This window comes from Corythoichthys intestinalis, chromosome 13, assembly GCF_030265065.1.
Source record: "Corythoichthys intestinalis isolate RoL2023-P3 chromosome 13, ASM3026506v1, whole genome shotgun sequence".
Lineage (NCBI taxonomy): Eukaryota > Metazoa > Chordata > Actinopteri > Syngnathiformes > Syngnathidae > Corythoichthys > Corythoichthys intestinalis.
Window position 1 is genome coordinate 13,147,381 of NC_080407.1, and position 13,282 is coordinate 13,160,662.

A 13,282-nucleotide genomic window follows, 5' to 3' on the forward strand; every position below is an offset into this window, starting at 1 on the left:
AGTTTGTGTTAAAACATTTTGTTAAGAGCATTGTTAAAAAAAAATAATAATAATAAAAATGTTAGCATTTTATAGCATTTAACACTAGAACTACCAAGGGTGGACCAGTTGATACAAATCACTTTGTAACCAGAGAAGAATCATCTGACCCTAATCAGCATAACTTTTGTGAGCACTATGGTCCTCATTAGTCATTCCCAGTCACACTCGCAAAACCACAGGGTTGGATTGCTCCAATTAGCTTCTTGAGTGTTTGTGAGGGAGGGCCGCCTTGACTTTGTTGGACAGCGGACCGCTCAGGCAGGTAATCAGGTGGACAACCTTTTTACATAATCCAAAACCTGCTGTTGGCCGATGTACAAGGGTCGGTGTAATAAAAAACAAAACATTTTTATATGTGGTGACATATAAAACTTAGCCCTTTTCCCGTGGCTAGGTGTTGGAGGTTATTGCTGAAGCAATTTTTCCTTCTGCGCCTTCTTTGCGCCCACATGAGAGTGAGCCTATTTCTTTGCAAGACCCACCAAGAAGTCCCCCTGTCTCTCTTATATTCAAGATGCTAATTGCAGCTATCCAGAGTGACCCCCCCCCCCCCCCCCCCAAACCTAGGCAGCTACTCCCCAGTAAAGTGTAGTGGGGTGGCCTGCTTGATTGCTTGTTTGAGTGGTCTATTGTTTGACAAAGCCCAGTAGTCAATTTGGTATCGGGGTCATTTGACGCCTTTCTGGTATTTCTTTATAGCCCCCTACTCCCCTGAAAAACGGGACTTCCAGTGTTAAGCTAGCAAACTTTTGCTATGTAAGTTAGCCAATTGTTCTTTTGTTGTACATAGATCCTCTTTTGTTAATACCGTTTGAGGCCAAGCTCAGGTATTTTAATTTTTCATGTTCTTTAACCAATTACTCGATGATTCGAACTACTTCATCAATTAATCGACTACTAAAATAATCGATAGCTCCAGCCCTAATAATAATTATAAACGGTCACACGGTCCCAGTTGAAGCCTGGGACCATGTGTATTTTTGTGTGACCTCTAAATGCCCTGAAAATCTGACAGAATGACTGTGAATGCTCTGGTGTCGAATGAACAAACGTTCTCAGTCTAAATGGATTGGGCGTCGAGCACCGTCAATGGCAGCCTTAGAGTTAACTTAGACACTATTGTGGTGGAAGATTTTGGTAGCAACTTGATGGTTCCTTCGATTCTTGACAGGAGCTTATCGATAATCTTTTGGGATAAAAAGTATCATGATATATCACCATTTCGATATTTTGTCACACCCCTAGTTAAGACAATGGTGAACTCACGGAGTTTGGCCTTCTGGCCTGATTGCCAGAGTCCCGCCGGCCCGGCCCATTGGAGCAGCGCCAGCTGGCTGAAAGGTCAGATTCCTTCAAGACCGATGTTGAAGACTGATAAATGGCTACAAAAAGCGTCTCACTGAGGTTATTTCAGCCAAAGGGGGTAACACTAGCGATTAGGTGGTAGGGTGTCCTAACTTTTTCTTCAGTTAGAATATGCATTTTTGTTGATCTAATTGGTTTAACGAGTAAAACAATGTTATTTTTTGTTGTTCACCTGCAATTAAATCATTTTCTTTTCCAGAGAGAACAAGACATTGATGTGTGAACATTTCTTAATAAATAACGGAATATTTCATGGGGTGTCCTAATTTTTTCACATGACTACTGGCTGTGCGTTTTACACTTTCCCTTGAAGGTGACATTTGATCATATCAACGGAGCACTTTATTGTGGGATTTGAAAGCAGCACGAGCGTGCGCTCCTCTCATTCTTGACCCCACACCTTGGTTTGCAGGTACTGCATCTTTTAGCGGCCCGGCATGGAGCTGCCATTTGCACAACATGATGGAGCCATGTACCCATCTGTGCAGGATTTTCTTTGGAGCATTGTGGGGGGTTATAGTGTCATTTTCTGCAGATAGGAGAAAAACATTAGGGGAACTATGACACTTCACCCTTTGTCCTTGATGGAGATGTGAAGAGAGGGAATGGCAAAAAAGAAATTTGACTTTTGTTGAACCTTATGAGAGGGAATTTAAGGGGAATGTGCACAAAACGTGAAGCCCATAGATGTCTACAAAGTGTGAAAAATCCCACGTTTATGACAAAATATCAATAATCCCTTTCAATCATTGAGGACCCTTTTGACTGAATGAAAGCCATCCCTGCTTCCCAGTACAGTCTTTTCCAGTTTAATATTGATGTAGCAAACTCACTCTCTCCTCCAGTCGAGCCACCTGCTCCCTGTAGAAGGCATCCTGCTTGCTTAGGTCAGCCTCTTTAGCCTCCAGCTGTTTAGCCTGCACACAGACACCAAGATGTGATCAGTGAAGTGTTGCAAAAGCGCACTCAGTCAATTTCAGATAAATAAAAGCATGTGTGATTGAGACAGAAGCATGATGACATTGCGTCTTTTTGACAGCAAACATAAACTACATTAAGATAACGCACGTAAAACAAGTCGAAGGTGCAAAAAAGACACAAATTTCCTTTCTAGTTTTTGTTTTATTTTCAAGCCATGGGCATATTATCCCAAAGGTATACCATTATGAATATACAGTAGTATGAAAAAGTATCGAAAACTTTCTTACATTTCTGCATAAAATCACAATCAAATGTGATCTGATCTTTGTCAAAATCACACAGATGAAAAAACAGTGTCTGCTTTAACTAAAACCACCCAAACATTTATAGATTCATATTTAAATGAGGATAGAATGCAAACGATGACAGAAGGGGGAAAATAAGTAAGTGAACCACCACATTTAATATTTTGTCCTCCCCCCACCCCCCTTTGGCAGTAATAACTTCAACCAGATGCTTCCTGTAGCTGCAGATCAGTCTGGCACATCGATCAGGACTAATCTTGCTCATTATTCTCTACAAAACTGCTGTAGTTCAGTCAGATTCCCGGGATGTCTGGCATGAATCGCTGTCTTTAGGTCATGTCACAGCATCTCAATTGTGTTCAAGTCTGGACTTTGACTTGGCCACTTCAGAACGTGTATTTTGTTCTTCTAAAACCATTCTGAAGTTGATTTACTTCTGTGTTTTGGATTTTTTTAGCTTCAACAATCTGACAGACGGCCTCGATTTTTCCTGCAAAACATCCTGATAAACTTTTGAATTAATTCTTCCATTAAGGATTGCAAGTTGTCCAGGCCCTGAGGCAGCAAAACACCCCCAAATCATGATGCTCCTTCCACCATGCTTCACAGTGGGGATGAAGTGTTGATGTTGGTGAGCTGTTCCATTTTTCCTCCACACGACGTTGTGTGTTACTCCCAAACAATTCAACTTTGGTTTCATCAGTCCACAAAATATTTTGCAAAAACTTATATGGCGTGTCCAAGAGCTTTTTTGCGAGCATGAAACGACCAACAATGTTTTTTTAACCAGCATTGGCTTCCTCCATGGAGTCCTCCCATGAACACCATTCTTGGCCATAGTTTTACATATAGTTGAAGTGTGTAGAGAGATATTGGACTGTGCCAGTGATTTCTGTAAGTCTTTAGCAGACACTCTAGGGTTCTTTTTTTTACCCTTCTGAGTATTCTGCGCTGAACTCTTTCCATCATCTTTGGTGGACGGCTTGTCTTTGGGAGAGAAAAAAAACAGTGCCAAACTCTTTCCATTTGCAGACAACTTCTCTGACTGTCGATTGATTAACATCCAGACTTTTAAAGATGGTTTTGTATTGTTTCAACCTTTTTACAAATCAACAATCTTGGATCGCAGGTCTTCAGGCAGCTCTTTTGACCAAGCCATGATGCATATCAGACAATGCTTCTCATCAAGACAATTCTTACCAGGTGTGTGTTTTACGGTGGGCAGGGCAGCTTTAAACCACTCTTCAGTGATTGGGCACACACCTGAATTCAATTGTTTGGGAAAAATTTGTTTCAATTGCTCTTTAAGTCTTCTTAGGCAGAGGGTTCATTTACCGCCCCCCCCCCCCCCCCCCCCGTCATTGTTTGCATGCTATCCTCATTACAATATGAAAACCTATAAATCAGGGGTCCCCAAACTTTTTCCTGTGAGGGCCACATAACTTTTGCCTTCTCTGATGAGGGGCCGGGTCAGTTTATAACAGAAAAAGTGTGACAATTGCAGGAGTACCTAAATGTAAAAATTTACTAATTTTCAGAAAGCCACAATCAAATAACCCTTTCTGGATTCTTCATGAAACAAAAGCAAATAAAATAAAAATAATTATAGATAATAATATAATAATGCGATTAATTAAATAGATAATAACCAAATAACCCACTCTGGGCTCTTGACAGAAAAAAAGCACGGAAATAAATAACACTATGGGGGGAAAAAAAAAAAAAAAAAACAATGTTCAGGGGGCCGGACCAGTTTGGGGACCCCTGCTATAAATGCTTGGGTGGTTTTAGTTGAAGCAGACAACTGTTTTTCATCTGTGTGATTTTGACAAAGATCAGATCAAATTTAATGGGGATTTTATGCAGAAATGTGAGAAATTCCTAAAGGTTCAGATCGTGTACAGTGGTATGAAAAACACACACATAAAATCATTACGTATTCATTTATGACCTTCAATAATGTACAGTACCTAGTGCTGATAGTAGGGAGGGAAAAAAAGAATTTTACGCACTAAAACGATGAAAAAAAAAAAAAATCATTAAAGTGAAGGTTACCAACTTGAATAGTGTTGGAAATAAAGCACCGAAAGATGTAAGAGTTTGACACAGTGGAGTTGCTGACAGATTAAATGATGGCTGCATTTAACCCCCCAAAATTTGGCATTATGAGTATCAATTAAAGCCTACATTGATATGAAATAAAAATGTATTTTGAGATTTAGTTTCAACAGACGTATTGCGGTACAATAAGACATCTTTCAAGTTGGGCCACTGAGTTGGAATACGCATGTCATTGATTCGTAACGGCTGACAAGACTCAAGTGGAAAGAAGAAATCCTTGGCTGTGCAATGAAAAAAAAAAAAAAAAAAACACTTTCATTGGAAATTGTCAAAGGCTTACCTGACGTCCAATCTCCTGATTATGAAGCAAAGAAAACAAGGGAACAAAGAAGAAAGCGAATGTTGAATCATTGCCTTAACCATGAACTTTATCAACTTATTGTGAGGTTTAGTATTCACACGTCAGCGTTTCACATCTCCAATATACCCTTTCTCTCGCAATCTACACTTATTCTGCTTTATATAAGCTATACTCTTCTTCAAGTGTATGCATTAATGTCATATACCTACACACTGCGGAGGACTGCACTGGAGGATAACAGCAATGCAAATGAGGCCTTGAAGCCAGAGCTTTTGTTTGAAGGAGACAGAGATAATGACGGAAGTACACCTAATGAAAAAAATGCATTAGCCCATCCAATTTCACCGTGCAGCGATAAGCATCTGTGTTCAAATACTCCATTCACTTGCGGGTAGAGGTGCATGCGTTATGAGTCTGATGATGTCACAGCGAGGCTGAACATCATCGGGCTGCAAATCGACCACACAAACCCCATACAATGAACGTGTTTGTGCAGTTCAGTTCAAAACAATAGTGAATATTTGTCTTCAGAGTCATTGAAGTTCATCAATTGACTGATATAACTGTTCATCTTTTCCAATGTTAGAATGGAATTAAGACACAATTATTCATTATAGCCTTATGGTATGATGTGATACGAGGGCATTCTGTTGTAAAAGTCTTTGGAATTATATGACTAGTTGAAATGGGCTAGAATCGCAGATACTGATGACTAACTTGGCTGATATACTGTCAGCAGCAGTTGTGTATGCAGGTCGACCTCAGCTCCAGATTCTGCATTTTAATAAAACACATACAGTGGGTAAGTACTTAGTAAACCACCAATTGTGCAAGTTCTCCTACTTGAAAAGATTAGAGAGGCCTGTAATTGTCAACATGGGTAACCTCAACCATGAGAGACAGAATGTGGGGAAAAAAAAAAAAAAAAAAAAAAAACAGAACATCACATTGTTTGTTTTTTAAAGAATTTATTTGCAAATTAGAGTAGAAATTAAGTGTTTGGTCACCTACGAACAAGCAAGATTTAAAGCTGTCAAAGAGGTCTGACTTCTAATGAGGTCTAACGAGGCTCCACTAGTTACCTGTTTTAATGGTGCCTGCTTTAACCCATTATCGGTATAAAAAAAAAACCTGTCCACCATCTCAGTCAGTCACACTCCAAACTCCACTATGGTCAAAACTAAGGTTGTTCCGATCATGTTTTTTTGCTCCCGATCCGATCCCGATCGTTTTAGTTTGAGTATCTGCCGATCCCGATATTTCCCCACCCGATTGCTTTTTTTTTTTGCTCCCGATTCAATTCCAATCATTCCCGATAATTTTTCCCGATCATATACATTTTGGCAATGCATTAAGAAAAAAATGACTAAAACTTGGACGAATATATGCATTCAACATACAGTACATAAGTACTGTATTTGTTTATTATGACAATAAATTCTCAAGATGGCATTTACACTATTAACATTCTTTCTGTGAGAGGGATCCACGGATAGAAGGACTTGTGACTTTGTATATTGTGACTAAATATTGCCATCTAGTGTATTTGTTGAGCTTTCAGTAAATGATACTGTAGTCATGCCCAAAAGCATGATGAGAAGTGGAATCATGACTGTGTGTAGTGCTACCAATTGGTATATCTTCTCTGCGTTGGCAAATAACATAAGGTGTTAAGATAAAGATCAATTACTACCTTGATTCCCCACATTGCTTCCCATTATATTTCTAATCGTAGGGAGAGGGATTGTAAGGTTTTAGCCAATTTAAAAAAAGGCTCCAAAGGCTGCCAAAAATCACTCTACTCATTTTACGCTGCCTTTTATCTCTCTATATAGGTAAAACGGCGCCATTACACATTGAGCGCGACGATGCGTGAGTGGGACGTGCAGCGCATGCATTAATTGCGTTAAATATTTTAATGAGATACATTTTTTAAAAAATTAATTACCGCCGTTATTACGATAAATTTGATAACCCTACCTTAAGCCTAAACTAAAGACTCTGTAAGACAAACATATGTCTGTAACGTTAAATGCAATTAGAAAACGATTTAATTAAAAATATATATATATACAGTGGGGAGAACAAGTATTTGATACACAGCCAATGGGTTTTTCCATTGACTGTGTATCAAATACTTGTTCTCCCCACTGTATATTAAAAAAAGTCATGGCCGATATTTTTTTGCCGATTCCGATACTTTGAAAATGACGTGTTCGGACCCGATCGATCGGCACATCTCTTGTCAAAACCAAAGAGCTGTCGAAGGACACCAGAGACCAAATTGTAGACCTGCACCAGGCTGGGAAGAGTGAATCTGCAATGGGTAAAACGCTTAGTGTAAAGAAATCAATTGGGGGAGCAATTATTAGAAAATGGAAGACATACAAGACCACTGATAATCTCCCTCCTTCTGGGGCTCCATGCAAGATCTCACCCCGTGACGTCAAAATGATAAAAACTGTGAGCAAAACTCCCAGAACCACACAGGGGGACCTAGTGAATGACCTACAGAGAGCTGGGACCACAGTAACAAAGGCTACTATAAGTAACACAATGCGCTGCCAGGGACTCAAATCCTGCATTGCCAGACGTGTCCCCCTGATGAAGAAAGTACACGTCCAGGCCCGTCTGCGGTTCGCTAGAGGGCATTTGGATGATCCAGAAGAGGACTGGGAGAATGTGTTATGGTCAGATGAAACCAAAATAGAACTTTTTGGTCGAAACACAAGTTCTCGTGTTTGGAGGGGGAAGAATACTGAATTGCATCCGAAGAACACCATACCCACTGTGAAGCATGGGGGTGGAAACATCATGCTTTGGGGTTGTTTTTCTGCATAGGGACCAGGACGACTGATCTGTGTAAAGGAAAGAATGAATGGGGCCATGTATCAAGAGATTTTGAGTCAAAATCTCCTTCCATCAGCAAGGGCATTGAAGATGAGATGTGACTGGGTCTTTCAGCATGACAATGATCCCCCCCCCAAAAAAAGCCAGGGCAACAAAGGAGTGGCTTTGTAAGAAGCAATTCAAGGTCCTGGAGTGGCCTAGCCAGTCTCCAGGTCTCAACCCCATAGAAAATCTGTGGAGGGAGTTGAAAGTCCGTGTTGCTCAACGACTGCCCCAAAACATCACTTCTCTAGAGGAGATCTGCATGGAGGAATGGGCCAAAATACCAGCAACAGTGTGTGAAAAGCTTGTGAAGAGTTACAGAAAACATTTGGCCTCCGTTATTGCCAACAAAGGGTAAATAACAAAGTATTGAGATGAACTTTTGGTATTGACCAAATACTTATTTTCCACCATGATTTTCAAATGAATCTTTAAAAATCAATGTGATTTTCTGTTCTTCCCACTTTCTGTCTCTAACAGTTGAGGTTTACCCATGTTGACAAGTACAGGCCTCTCTAATATTTTCAAGTGGAAGAACTTGCACAACTAGTGGTTGACTAAATACTTATTTGCACCACTGTATAAGCCAAAGAAAAACAGAACCAGGTGGCGTATATGGGGACTCTTCTTTAGGCCATGCCGAACGTACAACTTCATCTTCAGAGTCAAACAAAAACAAACATGGATGTCTAAGGACTTGCGAGCAGCACAAGGGAGTTTTGTGAGCACCGTTGAAGCTCAATGTTGGGCCTGAAGATGTAGAGCTTTGCAGACAAAAGATGCACTCAGACGGCGGGACACAAACAGGACCTCAGACACTGATCCGAAGCACACACACACACACACACACACATAGATCCACACAGCAGCCGGAGCAGCTGTACCCACAGAGGGCGGGCGGGCAGGCGGAGATAAATGTGTGCTGAAGGCGAGACTTAAGGTGCCATTAAAGGAGGAGAGGTTGTGATAGAAAATGAGCACCCTGGGGTTTTTCTTGTGCGCTCGTATTAAATCGGCTGGCGGGCATGTTGGCCCGCCTCCTTGACGACACATTCAGGCCCGACACGCACACTATGTCAGGATTACTTCCAAGTGATCGCCTCCTTTCAACAGACTTTAAAAGATAATCTAATCATGCTAAAGGCCAAACAATAGCACAGAGTTCACCACTGCCCATACACCTTTTGTCCCAGTAATGAAGAGGCGGCCTTGGCTTGAGGAAGAGTGGAGTGGAGGTTTGGGAGCAGAAAAATAAGGAGGGAAAAAGATGAGACGGGCAGAAGCCACAGAAGTGAATTTCAGGGAGTAAGAAGCGACAGATTGAGGACAATAAAAGGTGATTTATCAGGAATGAAGAGGCACTTGTTTTATGCTACTTTGAGCCCAGACAAAGCAGGTCTCCAGCACTGCAAACACAATTTGGATGAAAGGTTTATAGAGGAAGAGAGAAATCACCAGTGGAAAGACTGAATTTACACATGAGTGGCATTAACGGAGAAACAGTGCTGAAGTATTTAAACTCGTAAAGCTTATCACCACCAAGAGGAAACTTTTATATCTCCCTGAACTTGTGGCGATCCTCTCCAGGGTTCCTATTAGGTATAGTATCACCATGGCTCAGGATGACAAGGCAATGGAACTGCAACCGTGGTGGTCAGATTAAACGGATCATTTAGGCGAGGTGAACGCCTCTGTGAATATCAATTAGCCAGCCGCTGAATAATTAAGGACAATCGTGTTTTTTAATTAGCGGGTGCCGCAGTCCGAGGCGTGAACCGAGGGGAAGGAAGAAAGGAGCTGGAGGACAGCAGAATGATGAACACAGCTGGATCGTGCAGTGTCCGACAACTCCGGTTCCCTTACGGATTTGGTTGCATTCTTCCACAACTGTTTGGAAAAGTCGTGCAAACCTAAAAAATACTTGGACGCCGAAACATCAATGGCTCGAACCAATTTACAACCTGCTTCAAGGCAATTCTGCATGCAGTCCTTATTTCACACTTCAGTGATGAAGCCATCTACACTGGAATATAATGACAGGACTTAAAGTTACACTGAGTACATTCGATGAAAATAATCTTACAGGGTTCCAAGATCGATAGGGCACAAATCAAATCACATCGTATTAACTAACAACACCTCATTCATAACCTTATTGTATCCCCCCCAGCCGACTCAGCCCTGTCAAGAGTCACATCACAATCAATGCTCTCTGATGCCGTCCAAGCGAGTGCTGCAGAATGGGGAGGTCAGGGCTGCTCCCATCTATCAAGGAGCTTTGCGACAAAGTGATAGCAAATCCACAGGCCTGGGGGTGTCCAGAGTGCTCCAACTAGCAGAAGGAGGGAGGGTTGCGGGGGTCAAAGGGCGATGCAATATGACTGTGCTTTGGTGTTAATTGGCATGGTCGAGGTGTAGGTGGCACGGGAGGAGTGGGAGATGAATGGAAGGGTGGGAGAGTGATGGGTCAGGGTGTGGAACTGTGGATAGAATAACAATGACAGATTGCAACGACAGATGCCAGAAGACCTGGTGAATTAATGCTGGAGGGGAAAAAAAGTGTTTTGCTTTTATATTTTACAAGACCATCGATGGAAAGGGTTTTGAAAACAAGCTGTGGCTGACAATATTTCCCCTTAAACCACCAATAATATGTTTGTATTTGTAGTAATATTCATATGGGAGGAATCCAGAGCGACCAATCCAATTAGTTGTATAGACACTTCAATGTCTGTATCAAGTGTTTCTAAGTCAATACCTGTAAATACGCATAAAAAATGAAGGGCTGCTTGGAGTACTGTGGTTTATGAAGCCATTATCACGTCAAACTTCAGAACTGCTCTCCCCCGGGATCTCTTTGCAGGATGAGTAATGATTCAACGACCTCACAGGTCAAAATGGTGACCTGTCCAGGACAGGGACCAAGACTCCAGGGCAAAGGCCATGAAGAAAAATACATAGGTGGTGCACATGGCGTCTCATTGGATTTACGTGATTACATTACTATTAACTGTCCTTGCAGAGTTTGGACCTCATTGACTTTGACCACAGCTGACGCTTAATGATCTTGCAACAGCCTGCTAGCACCTATTTATATCTTTTTTTGCATTTGGTCCTGGATTTGTTGAGGCTTAAAGTGTGTACGACAGCAGAAAAAAAAGTCTTAAATAGGATTATTATGTGAATTAGAATCATATTTTGAGACAATTCCACTATATACAACAATTTAGCAAAGCATAGATGACGAGAAATTAGTCTTTTAATCTGCTTGTTAGCTACGCCTACCATTATAGCGCTCTAGCGCCCCCAATAGATAGATGATGTCAGCGTAGTAACGATTTCATCTGATTTAGTATGCAGCCCATTGAGGGGGAATTATTCACAACGAGGAAAACACGACGAAGAGAGCCGCAAAATGTCATTGTTTCAGTCTCTCTACTCCAATATTTTTACTGGATATTCTTTTTATCCAAGTATTTTTCCCCAATTGCTAAATAAATGGCATGGTCATGACAAATAACAGTCTTGTGCTAAATGGAATATGAAATAATAAAAATGCATTTATTCAGGACGACATGGCAAAATTACTCCATAATGGTCAAAACTGTCGACTTCACCTTTAATGTCGCACCTCCCGAACGATATTTTATGCCACCTAAATCGGGCTTATGTCATTTCCCTTCCGCGGCTTCGGAGAATGTAAACAAACCAAAAGGCGTGACAGCTAGCCGATATGCTAACCCGAACCGAGTGATTGTTTCAAAGTCTTCGAAGCGGAAAATCACACATAACTACCCTGGATCATTTCACATGACGACTGGGTTGTCGATTGTGTTCGCCGATTGCCAACCCGCCCGGCAGAGAGCAATTTACAGCTCGTTTCCCTGCTACGAAGGACAGGACAGCTTGCCGGGGAAGCAGCTGGACAATGACCGCTCAACAAACCGGCCGACGTCGGAGGAGCGGGTCGCCGCCAGGTGGTCAAAACGAATATGGCAAAATAATGCTTTACTTCACAGCGAAGTCATAAAGAGCGAGACTCAGTGGAGGAGGGCAGCTGCAGTTGCTGTGCAGCTAACATGTGCAGCTAATCAGACCTGTTAAGTTTCACGATTTGGTCGGGAGACTCCCGATTTTGACCCCAATGGCCACGCCTCACGATTAGAAAGCCAAATCTCCCGATTTTCCAAAAATGTCAATTTTTTTTTTTTTTTTTTTTTACGTTTTTGTTTGTCACCGTTTTGTAACGATACCATTCGGCCCGATTCGGAAACTGACCAACAACGAATAGCCTGCCCGTCTCCGACTTCCCTGCCCTCATCTGACAGGGAGGGAAGAGGCGAAGCACCACCGACTTCCCAAGATGCTGGCACTAATAAACCGGCTTTTAGACTGGTTCAAGTCTTTATTTTGGAAGGAAGAGATGGAGCTGACCCTGGTCTGCCTCCAGTATTCGGGAAAAACGACGTTCGTCAACGTAATTGCCGTAAGTCTTACCTGCCGGCGATAGCTAACTAGCCTAATGCTAATAGCATTAGAGCTAATGATGGGAGAACGATGACGAGGAAGAAGTCGCTGCTTTACTCTGTGTTTTCGTGGATCAAACATCATGGAATATTAAACCACTGCGGTCCTACCCCCACAATATATGAATTTAAGTGAGAAAGCGTATCGTTACTTACTTGAAGTTTAATCATTTAGATTCGCTATTATGCTAAAGCTAAAGTGTATACTATACACTTTATTACATTATATCATTATTACTGTGCTGAAACAAAAAATATAAAGTTTCAATTCTAGGTTACAATTCAATTTAAAAACTGCCATGACAAAGATACAAAACAAATATGAATAATTTTCTAAATGATGTAATTAATGTTTTTAATGTTGCTGATTTAGTCTGACGAAACCCTAATTGGAGTGATGGTTGATGAGATGAAGAGGCTGCTGAGGAAGCTGATGTCCAAATTTGTGCAAATGGATGTGATCAGGAAAGCTGAGGATATCCTACATGTTGATTACAGGAACAAGGAGAACTGGCATGACACAGGCAACATAGCAGTATCACATGATGCCAGACAATACATGGAGCAAGTTGAAGACTATCTCTGATGCCACCAAAAAGAGGTTCTTTGACAGTGTAGTTAATTTTTACACAAGTGTTGTGACCAAAATGAACTTGAAAAAAAATGGTTGCATTTTGTCTTAGCGATTGTCGCGCGTCATCGGGGTTGGCAAACAGAAATCTCCCTATTTGCAATTTCTACAACTTAACAGGTATGAGCTAATGTGTATGAGGAGAGTTTTTTTACATGACCATCCATGACCAAACGTA

General features: G+C 41.4%; 2 protein-coding genes across 4 annotated transcripts in view; one reads left to right on the plus strand and one right to left on the minus strand.

The window, feature by feature from the left end:
* The window catches only part of chchd3a (coiled-coil-helix-coiled-coil-helix domain containing 3a), a 127,079-nt gene that overhangs the window by 52,607 nt on the left and 61,190 nt on the right, over positions 1–13,282 (minus strand). For all 3 annotated transcript variants that reach the window (XM_057855303.1, XM_057855302.1, XM_057855301.1), the window contains exon 6: positions 2,241–2,324. In XM_057855303.1, coding sequence (XP_057711286.1) covers positions 2,241–2,324 — 84 coding nt within the window. The remainder of the gene's footprint in view (positions 1–2,240; positions 2,325–13,282) is intronic.
* On the plus strand, positions 12,153–13,216 carry LOC130928601 (ADP-ribosylation factor-like protein 8). Its single transcript, XM_057855304.1, has 2 exons — positions 12,153–12,433; positions 12,847–13,216. Exons 1-2 carry the CDS (start codon positions 12,311–12,313, stop codon positions 13,057–13,059), a joined length of 336 nt encoding a protein of 111 aa, XP_057711287.1. The 5' UTR covers positions 12,153–12,310; the 3' UTR covers positions 13,060–13,216.

Excerpts from the sequence above, each read along its gene's own strand:
- LOC130928601 (XM_057855304.1), top strand. The coding sequence starts at position 12,311 with ATGCTGGCACTAATAAACCGGCTTTTAGACTGGTTCAAGTCTTTATTT. Across the intron at positions 12,434-12,846 it reads CGTTCGTCAACGTAATTGCC|TCTGACGAAACCCTAATTGG; the intron begins GTAAGTCTTACC and ends TTGCTGATTTAG.